This window comes from Pseudozyma flocculosa (assembly GCF_000417875.1).
Source record: "Pseudozyma flocculosa PF-1 unplaced genomic scaffold scaffold00011, whole genome shotgun sequence".
NCBI lineage: Eukaryota > Fungi > Basidiomycota > Ustilaginomycetes > Ustilaginales > Ustilaginaceae > Pseudozyma > Pseudozyma flocculosa.
Window position 1 is genome coordinate 269,309 of NW_006920879.1, and position 10,851 is coordinate 280,159.

The following is a 10,851-nucleotide window of genomic DNA, read 5'->3' on the forward strand; positions in this document are numbered from 1 at the left end:
GGAAGGACGACCGCCGACGGAAAACCGAAACCGGACGAGGGACCGACGGACGGCGGCCGCGACCAACGAACACGCGTCGACCGCCCCCCCCCCCCCCCCCCCCGGACCCCCGTAGCGTGTCTATCTGTCATTCACCCTGGGCTGCAGCCCAGCGGCGTCGATTTGTCGTCGAGCCCAAGCTCCTGACTCGCCTTGGCGCCCGACTCGTCACCTCGTCGTAGGCGATCCGATCTCACCACCCTCCTTTCGCCGCCACCGACTTCCTCTTGCGCCTTTCCCTCTTGATCCGCCCTGTTCCTTCTGTTTCCGACCCCATATCGCATCCGTGAATCGATCGAACAGTTTCTTACGAGATGCGTCGGCGAGCCCTGTCCGACTCTTTGACTACACGATGGCGCACGCTGGCAAAATTGTGCGCGGGGAGATCCTTGCGCCTCGAGACAGAGAGCTTGTTCCAAACGGTCTATGATACATGAATCGGCAGGAAGGCAGACAGAGCAAGAGGTCCTCGACTCCCCTTGCCTCGTCGCGGCAAGCGACGTCGAGGACAGAAAACAAGATCGACACAAGACAGGCTACTCGCTGTACGCCGCCACCGTCCCTCCGTCTGGCAGCCTCGTTCCCGGCAGGGCCGCTCGGCGTCTCAGTAGCCGACACCGCCGCCGCCCGAGTGCTTCAAGTTGCTGATCGAGGACTTGGCGATCGAGTCGAAGCGTGCGTAGTCGTCAGGCGAGCGCCGGTTCTGGCCGGGAAGCTCGACGTTGAAGTCCTGGCCAGGCACCGCGTCGTTCTTGGCGAGGTTGACGCCGAACCCGGACCCGAGCCGTTCGGCGAGCAGCTCCTGGGTCGGTCGCCGCAGCATCAGCGTCTTTGGCCGTGTTGGCGACGTTCTGGCCGAGTCCTGCCCCTTGCTGCGTTGATTGGGACGGGGAGATTCCTCAAACGGCGCCCCCAGACCGGCAGCGGCGAGCTCCTGCAGTGCGGCGTGCGCGTGCCGCAGGTCGAAGCCGTTGGCGCCGGCCATCGGCATCTCGGTGTGGGGACCACTCCCGTAGTCGACGGCCCGCTCGGCGCTTGGCGACGTCCCGAGTCCGAACGAGAGGGACCCACTGTTTGTCGCCGTCAGGTCGTAGGTCAGGTCGCCGTTGATCGTCGTAGAGTAAGTGGTGTCGCCCATCGTTGCGTCGGGATGCTGGGCATGATAGTAAGTTGGCGACACTTCCAGGCCGGGTGGATACCCGCCGAGCACGTGTGGCTGTGCCTCGAACGGCTCCTCGAGCATTTGCGGAAGAGCCGTCTGGCTCGACGCGTTGCGCGCGGGCGCCTCATACGGGCCCGGCGGATCCGGTGAGACGGGCACAGGCTCGCTGGCGCTGCGCACAGGAGCGATACCGCCCTTGAAACCTGCATCAACGGATGTGGCACCTTTTCCATGCCGAGGCTGGGCCTGGTCGGTCCGCCGGTAGATGGAACCAGGACGTCCGCCGTAGAAGCTCATCCTGCCTCCGAAGGCCGATCGCGCGAGGATCTTGGCAATCTGGGCGTGAGGCCGGCTGACAGGGGCCTCTCCCGCTGTCGAACCCCTTGAAGTGTCCGGCGCGCTTGCCTCCGAGTCCTGCGGGGTGTGGCGCTTGTATGGCAGGCTGCGCAGGCTCGATTGCCGCGACAGCGACTGCGACCCTCCGCCGCCCCCCAGACCCGATACGATCGAGCCCAGGCGTCCCCTCCGGTCGCGGATCGAGCCGCTCGACAGGGCTGGCCGGCGATTCTCCTCGACAAAGAACGAGGAGAGATCGTGGAGTTGATTGACGATCTCGCTGAGCTCCGGTCCCGTGGCGAGGTCCTCGACGCTGGGAGCGCCGCGCCCGAGCGAATCCTCCGGCAGCACGAAAGCCTGTGCATCCTGCCCGGCGCCGACGAGGTCATAGCCGTCCTCGACGACAAAGTTGACGTTCGAGCTCATCGGCGCGATATCGAGCGTGAGCTCGCACATCTTGAACACCGCCTGGATGTTGATGCGGGTGCGCGTCGTAAGGTCCTGGGGCAAGGCCACCGCCCACCCGCTGTCCTCGGGCGGGCCAAAGATGGACGCGTCGCTCACCTGCTCGCGCATGCGTCCCGGCTGGTTGCCCCACTGCAGGCTCATTCGAAGGATCTGGTTGGCGGCCGGACCGCCGTGGATCGAGATGGGCTCGTCGAGCACCTCGAGCGCCTCGGCAGAGAGCGGTGTCGACAGCAGCCGCAGCAGCGGCATGAGGAGCTCCGAGCCGAGGCTGCTGAATGCCGGGTCGTTGCGCGTGTCGACCACCTTGAAGAAGATCTTGAGCACCTGCATCGTCTGTCTGCGCAGCCACTCGGCCTGGTTGAGCGTGATGCCCAGCAGCAGCACCGCCATTTCGGCGCTCGCCGCCGGCATGTAGCGCGAACGGATGCAGTTGACTGCTTGCCGCACCAGGTCGTCCTTGGTGCGGAACCGCGTCTTGGCAATCGACGTGGCCACCCGCTGCAGATCCTTCATCTCGAGCCGCTCGGCGATCTGGGCCAGGTCGGCGGCGAGCTCGAGGATCATCTGCTTTTCGAGGATCGTCAGCGGCGAGATGGTCGGCGTCGCAGGGGCTCCTGAGCTGGCGCCAGCGCCGACGGCGCCCGACGCGGACCGGGCCGGCGAGATGCCAGCCTGCTTCCTCTGCTCCTGTTTGGCCGCCTGGGTCGCTCCTGACGTCTCCTCGAAGTGGTCGTCGGTGACCTGCAGGAACCACGGCAGGGCGGCCATGAAGAGGAAGCCCAGCCTCGAGGTGTCATCGTAGTCGATCAGGCTGGGATCCCGGCACTTGGCCAGCTTGGCGAGCAGCCTGAATGACGCCTTGGACGTCACCGAGGACCGGAGGCCGCGGAAGACGAGCGACTGGGCACCGCCCGCCTCGCCCTCCCAGCCTTCGGGGCACTTGATCTTGAGCATGGCCACGACCTCGCTGTCGCCGATGTCGAGCTTGTCCAGCAGACTGTCAAGCATCGAGATTGACTCGGAGAACTCGTGCTCGTTGACCGTCGACAAGCAGGCGAGCGTGGCCCACCAGCTCTGGGCCAGGAAGTCCTGCTGGATGACGTCGGACGTGCGGATAACGAGGTTGAGCGTGTAGAGGATCTCGAGCGCGAAGGCCTGGATGTCAGGACTGGGGTCAGAGATGGTGTCCGACAGCCGCCCGAGCATATCAGCCATCATGCTGGGCGTTACCTTGGGCCGGATGGCGCGGAAGGCCTGGAAGGAGCGGCAGGCCATGTGGCGCACGGGTCCGGAAATGGCCCAGAGGAGCGCGACGGCCCCCCACTCCTCTCTGAACTCGGGCAGGAAGGCCTCGACGATCGACAGGGTCGATGTCACCGTAGACAACAGGTTCTCCGGCATGCGGGAGCGCTCCACCTGCTCGTTCTCGCTGTCGTCGAGCGACCAGCGGGGCCGCGCCTTGTCCGAAAAGAGTGCCTCAACCTGGGATCGGCATGCGGGCACGCGCGCGGCTCCGCCGTCGGCGACCGGGAAGGTGGATACGACGCAGCGCAGCAGCAGCTCGAGTATCTGGCTCGCCTGCTGCTGGACAAAGGTCGAAAAGCTGTCGACGTGCATCATGGCGGCGTGGAGCAGCGCGGGAAGGTATACGGCCAGCTGCTCCTTGCGCTCATAGGCCATCTCGCCGACCAGGAATAGCGCAAGCTGACCGGGCGAAAAGGTCAGCTTGCGAGCTGGCTCGGGAAGGAGCCGGTCGAGCTCGACGCAGAAGAGCGCACCGGCACCGTACTCGTCCGTCGGCGTCGGCGGGCGATCGTCGCGCGGTACGGGAATCATGCGGCCGGGCTCGACGAGGGCGCACAGCTCGTCGAACAGGTGGCGACCCACCGCCGTGTGGGAGAGGCAGGAGACGACCCGCTTGGCGTGGACGACAAAGTCCGGGTTGCGGAAGTGCAGGCCCTGGTCGATGAGGAAGCGGACCACGGCGTCGACATTCTGCTTGCGGTCGGGATCGCCGGCGAGGCTGCTCCAGGCATCCTGCAGCTCGAAGCTGTGGGCCTCGCCGTACCGGACGGTGAGGAAGAGGAGGTTGGCCAGGTTCATGTATGTGCGGTAGGCGAGGTCCGGTCGCTGGACAGCGGTATCGGAACCGAGCGGGACAAGCTCCAGGCCCCGTAGCCACTCCGGTAACAGGCCCAGGGTGATGGCGCTCCGCGTCGCGTCGACGTCGGGCAGCCTCCGAGCAAACTCGGACAGCATGGCCGTCCTGAGGTCAGGGAAGAGCTCGGCCAGGTGCTCCGAAAGGTCGCGCTGCGCCCGCAGGTGGATGGCCGGCAGAGAGCTGGACGCGCCCACCTCGAACGCCTCGATCGACGCCGCCGCGTTGCTGCCGCTGGTCGCCACGTGCTGCAGCATGCGAAACGCCTTTCGCCGCACGCTGGAGTCGGCGTGGCTCAGCTTGATCAGTCCGAGGCAGAGCACCTTGTGAAGCGGCACGGCAAACACGTCCGCCTCGGCGACAACGGTGTCGGCGACGACGGCGAAGAACGATCTGCCCTCGCCCGACCGATCTGGCTCGGAGATGCACTTCTCGACGATGCTGTCGATCAGCGCTGCGTTGGCGCTGTTGTGCATCAGGAGCGAGCGCAGGGCGCGTCGGGCCACCTCGTGGTTCCTGCGGTTCGCTGCCGAGAAGAGGTGATTGAGCCACGAGAGCAGCGACGAGGCCTCGAGCGCCGAGCTGCTGGTGGGCGACGGGTGGGCATGGCCGACCACGGCGATGCTGCCCTGGCAGAAGGAGGCCATGGCACGGCCGGCATGGTAGGAGAGTGCCTGGGTCTCGTTGCGCAGCTGGATGACGGCCTGCTCCTTGGCCTTGTCGTCGCGGTGCTGGTCGGCGGCAGCGGCCAGCATGTTGGCCAGCTTGGCAGGCCCCTCTTCGCTCGTGTTGCTGTACGAGTGCCAGTCGCGAAAGGAGCGGAACATGCGGAGGCGGACGTCCGGTGGAAAGTACTTCTCGGCGTCGCCGAGCAGCGTGAGGGCATCGAAGAACTCCTCGGCGACGCCGCAGAAGGCGCGCCGCAGCACGTGGAACTCCCAGTCCTGGCGGATCTCGCGGTCGTTGAGGAAGCTGAACGTCTCGCGGATCCAGGTCTGGACCGTGTTGACGATCTTGGCGTCGCGGATGTTGCTGTCCTCGCGGAGGTGGTGCGAGTTGAGCTGCAGCACCTGAGCCAGCGCGGTGCGCAGGCGATCGAGGCGGCGGTTGCGCTTCAGCCCGCTGCGGGCGACCGAGCGCACCTTGAAGTCGTCGGTCAGCGTGCTGCTGACCGACTGCATCGTGTCGAGCAGCGTGCCGAAGAGGGCGTCGTTGATGTTGCCGAGCGCAGCGACGACGGCGTCGCGGAACCTGGCCTGGCTCGAGGCGAGGAAGGGCACCATCTTCTGGAAGAGGTCCTTGGCCGCGATGACGCGCTCGCCGGCCTCGGCATCGCTCGACTTGCGACGGTGGCTCCCGACGACGGCGCCGCGGGACCCCTCCGTCGAGGTCGTCGTCGTACAAAGCGCGAGGATGTAGCACCGCCAGTGCTCTGCCATGAGCGCCTGGTCGTGACCCACATCGTGGTCCGTAGCCAGGGCGCCGGCCGATGTCGGGCCTGCCAATGCCGAGGAGTTTGACGACGACGATGCCAGCATCGTGGACGCCGTCATGTGCGCCAGCGACGACTGTGACTTTCCCAAAGTGTGGCCGCTGACGGTGCCGACCTGGGGCCGGGAGACGATGTTGGCGGCCACCAGGATGACGTGGTCCATGCCCAGAGTTCTCCGGGTGATGTAGGAGCGGAAGACGGCGATCGTCGTCGGGAAGCGATCGAGGCACATCCTCAGCAGCGTGGGGAAGGCCCTCTGCCAGAGGTGCTGATCGGCTGCCTTGTCGCTCTGCGCGAGGGCTTTGAGCGATTCGCCCAACGGCGCAGGCTTCCACGAGGCGGGTTGCGGGCCTGGCGATGGCGCCGAGCCGCGAGAGTTGGCCTCATCGTCGACAAATAGGCGGTGCGAGAGGTCGAGGAGATCGACGACGCGACTGGGCTCCTCGTCTGCGTCCTCGCCGGCGGCCCGTGCAGCCTCGAGAGCGGCTCGCCGTGAAGGCGAGAGAAAGGCGTGGTCGAGGACCGAGACCAGCCGCAAAACCTCGACCGCATGCTTGCGCAGCGACCGCGCCGCCGAGCAGAGCAAGAAGAGGCCGTACGCCTCGACCTCGTCGATGATGGCCCACGCGCTCGTCTTTTCCATCTCGAGGCCCTTGGCCCCCGGAGCGCCCGAGGCTGCTGCCGAGTTCTGCGCCTCGAGCTCGGCCAGCCAGATGTTGAGGAAGTCGATCCAGAGCCTGATCGCGTGCTCGACCTTGGGCAGCAGCAGGGACTGCTTCGGGTGGATCTCCCAGAAGCCAGACTCTTGCCGGAAGATCCAGCGCATAAAGCCAGAGACGACGGCAGTCGATCCGCCGCGGCGCTGACGGGCGATCCGGCGCAACGCCGAGGCCGAGGCTTCGGCCAGCTCCGGCTCGGCGCTCCAGTGGGCGCGGAAGAGGATGCCCAGGATGCTCGAAAAGGCGATGTTGGAGCTGAGGCAGCGCGGCCACGAAGCAAAGCAGGCCTTGAGCAGGTCGCAGTGGGACTGGTGCTCGCGCGGATAGGCGGCCGTGAGCTTGGCCGCCGGATGGGTCTTGCAGATGAAGCCGTCGCGCTCCAGCACAGCACGGTCCGCCGACGCCGCCAGGCTGCTCCCACCCGAGCTACGGAAGATCGCGATCCGCTCATCAAAGACCGTCATGTCGCTCACTTGGTGGTCGCAGATGAGGGCGATTTTGCCGATCAGGTCGTTGAAGGTGGACTGGGTCTCGGCCAGCTCCGGCCGCGGGAAGGAGAAGCCTTCAGGCAGCTCGTCGCCGCAGCCCTCGGGCAGAGTATCGAACTGGTAGCGCGAAAAGTCGGCGCCGTCCGGGAACGCCGGGCTTTCCTCGCGGACGTAGCTGTGGAGCGTGAGAAGCACGGCGCGTATGGCCACCGTCATGCGCCGGCCCGATAGGATATCTGGCTGGAGCGACAGCGTCGAGCCGCCGAGCTCCGAATGGCAGAGGAAGCCGAGGACCAGCTCCTTGCCAAAGTCAAAGTGGCGGTGGAGCACGAGGTGGACCATGGCGATCAGCGGCTCGAGCGAGCAGTCTGACGGGTTGACGGCCTTGCGGTTCGGCGGGAACCAGATCTTGAAGAAGGCCTCCAGCCGCTTGGTGGTGGTAGAGCTGCTCTCGTGGCAGCGGAAGAGGTAGACCCACAGCAGCCGGAGGGCGGCGTTGAGGACAGTGGTCCGGTTGACGCGATCCTTGAGCTTGGCGGCGCCCATCTCGATGCACGTGTACCAGCTCGCCAAGAACTTTTCTGCCGGCGAGACGGCCAGCAGCGCCACCGTCAGCGGGTAGGCGGCGGACCAGTAGCGGGGCTTGGCCGTCATCGAGAGCGCCCGCGGCCAGATGTTATCGACGCCCTTGATCCAGGTGGGATGGTTGATCTCGGCCGTGGCCGAACGCGCCACCGGAAGCAGCAGGCGCACAAACGACTCGGCGTACGCCGTCTTGATCCGCGTGCCGTGGGCATTGGCAAAGTGTCGCGAGAGGATCTCGACAAACTCTGCGCCTTCCTCGAAGAGCTCCATCGGATAGACCTGCAGTCAAAGGAGGCGGAGACGGCAGGGGTGGCGGATGCAGACGGCGCACGGCGTCAGTCACGCCCAGAACGAGACCGACAGTGGCCGGCGAGTCCGCTACCTCGCTCCACTCACAGTGATGTTGAGGTGGCCCATGCTCTGGATCGCGGCCACGAGCATTTCCTCCACGTTCTTGCCCGCTGGCGCCTCCTTCGAAGACTCGAGGATCGAGACGAAGTGCTCGCTTATCGGCAGGAACCTGGGCGAAGGCGCCATGACGGTGGACGACAGCGTCGGAAGCACGTCAGCAGCCGATCGCAACGGCGATGCAGCCGGGCATGACGGCCCCACTCACCTTACTCTGGAGATCTCTCCAATCAGCATCGAGACCTTTTCAAAGCAGCAGTGGCGCATTGTTGAGATCGAGCGCGGCAGCATCCTCTCGCGATCGCTCTCTCGCGAGCAGCGGAGGAGCATGTTGAAGACGCAGTCCTCCCAGCACCCGGCCTGGGCCTCGTTGAGCGCGTTGCGACCGACATCGCGGGCAATGGCGATCATTGATTTGGACAGCAGGTAGAGGATGGCGAGCTCCTTCTTACGCGTGAGCAGTGCCGCGACGTCCTTGATGCTCGTATCGGCGGCCTGCAGCTGCCGCGACTCGGCCAGGTGGCGGCGCACCGCGGATGCGTCGACCTGGCTCTCGACATTGAGCTGCTTCCAATTGATCAGGCTCTCGATCACGGGCCACGGATTCCGTCGCGCGACGTGCGACAGCGAGCCGTACAGCGACTCGAGGCTCTCGTCGACCTGCGGGCCGAGCGCGCTCATACGCTCCGGATCGGCGTCGCCATGGAAGTCGAGCGCCGCCTGGATCTTCAGGCCAGTCAGGGTAATGAACCGGCTCATCAGGATGTTGAGCGCGTACTCAGATGGCGCCATCGGGTCGTCTGAGCCGATGCCCCGAGGCAGATACCCGAGGCCCTCGGCGCCCAGACTGCCCACGAGCGGGCTGCCGCCGAGCGGGTGCGCGCGTGCAGCCCTCATCGAGGAAGCGCCGCCGTAAGCGGCGGATTCTCCTGCCGAAGGACCCCTCGGCTCGGGATGAGGATGTCCGAAGTCCACACTGGAGGCCTCGTCGCCCTCGTCCGGGCCCATCCATCGCCTGTCGTCGCGCAGACTGGCCGAGGCTCCCTTGTACGGGCTACCCGTCTCCGAGTGCTCAAGAGACGTGTTGCTCGCCATCGCCCGGGCGTCGAGGAAGCCCGGATCGATGGGCTCCGTGCCTGGCGTGCTGGGAGCCGCGCCGTAGTTGTATCCCGCAAACGGCAGCGGCGGCATCGGCGGGAGCTCCACGCCAGCCTGCGTGAAGGGCTGCATCAGGCTGCTGGCCGAGCTGCTGGCTGCGCCGTGGCTGTGGTGAGAGTCCGAGTAGTAGGAGCTCTGCTGCGCATGATAGTAGCGCGAGGCACGCGCGGCATTCCCGCCAGTGGCGCTGAAGCTGCCGGCCCCACCGCTGACGTGCGTTCGCGAGTGGCCGGAGAGCTGGCTCTCACGCCTGGCGTGGTTCGCAGACGACGTCGAGGGCGACTGCTCTGAAAAGGCCTGGCCGAACGGATAGGCGCCGGCGGTCGAGCCCGCCGTGCCGGGCTTGGGCGTTGGGTAGGCGGTGCGCCTCCCCGCCGTACTCTCGCCGGCATCCGAGGCGGGTGCGTAGGATCTCGCCGGATCCTTTGGCGTCCGCGGCCAGGCGTCAGCCGCGTCTCTGTCCCTGCCGAGGCCGCTGTTGCCCTGGCTCTGGCCCTTGATCGCCGCCTTGAGAGAGGCGAAGGAGGTCTTCTTGACGGGAAAGGAGAAGCCGGTATTCTGCTGTTGCGAGGGTGAGGGGGCAAAGTAGCCGCCCGGACTCCCTTCGTAGCGGTGCTGCGATGGTGTGCCAGCATTGCCGCCCGTGGGGAACTGGAAGGAGGCGCCGCCCGCCGACGAGTCGCTCGTGGCGCTGCCGGACCTACCATGCCAGCCGAGGGCCGCTCCGCGAAACGGGCCGGCAGCAGTCCCGGCCCGTGTCGGTATGAATAGGTTGCCGGGCGTCCTGGAGCCCGCTCCTGATCCGGGTGCCGATGCTGGATCAAAGCCCCTGGGCGTGTTTCGGGCATCGGATACGGTGGCATAGGGAGAGCTGTTCTCCTCGAGCGACGTCTTGCCGCTGTCGATGGCCGAAGAGCCGCTGGCCGAGGCTGCAGGCGAATGGATGCGAGGGGGCGGGGCAAAGAGCTCGTCATCGTCGAGGTCCGGGATAATGACCTCCATCTCGCCGCTCAGTCAGAGGATCGCGGTGTCGGGCACGATTGGAATGAGTGGATAGGTGAGCGTCAAGCAGGTTGCCAAGGGCGGAATAGGACCCGGCGGGAAGGGTGCCGGAAATGTAGAGTGGAGTGCAGCAGGAGGAGCTGCTCGGGGCCGGGAAGGCTTCGTAACGGGTTCGTTAGGGTTGGGGTAGAGGGGCGCTGACAGCGAGAGGTGCTGTCCTGGCGTGGCGAGCTGCTCTAGTTTGTCGGGGCCATGGTGAGGGATGAGGCGGATGCAGCAGGGTTCTTGGATAGATCCAGGCAGCGGAAGAAGCGGCCAAGGGGTATTGGGCAAGGTTGCTGGACGGCTGATGCGTGGAAACGACGACTGGATGCGACGGGGCGACGGGCAAGGACTTGGGGCAAGGGCGAGGCCACCGGGGCGCTGTGCGTGGGCTGTCGGGCGTGCTCGGAGCAGATGGAGCAGTAGGGTCGGAAGAAGCAATGGATCGTGTCGTGGCGTGTCCTGGCGGCGGCGATGGCGATGGCGATGGCGATGGCGATGGCGATGGCGATGGCGATGGCGATGGCGATGGCGATGGCGATGGCGATGGCGATGGCGATGGCGATGGCGACGGCGACGGCGGTGATGGATGATGGGCAGAGGGTATAGAGAGACAGAGAAGCGCCGTGGCTCGCGGCCAGCCTCACCGGCGGCCAGTCGGCCAGCTCGCAGGGCTCCTCGTCCGCTCGGCCTACTCTGTTTGCCGTCCGAGTTCCGAAGAGGGGCCCTGGGTGGCCTCGCCTGGTGGCCCGGCCCCTTTGGGGCTCAGTCTGGCTGGCGCCGCCAGCACCGCG

General features: G+C 66.3%; 1 protein-coding gene across 1 annotated transcript; it reads right to left on the minus strand.

The window, feature by feature from the left end:
- Positions 1-643: 643 nt before the first annotated feature.
- PFL1_03581 (uncharacterized protein) lies at positions 644-10,015 on the minus strand (the record flags this gene model as incomplete). The annotated part of the gene is made up of 3 exons (XM_007881101.1): positions 644-7,726; positions 7,844-7,967; positions 8,064-10,015. 3 exons carry the CDS (start codon positions 10,013-10,015, stop codon positions 644-646), a joined length of 9,159 nt encoding a protein of 3,052 aa, XP_007879292.1.
- Between the last annotated feature and the right edge of the window lie 836 nt (positions 10,016-10,851).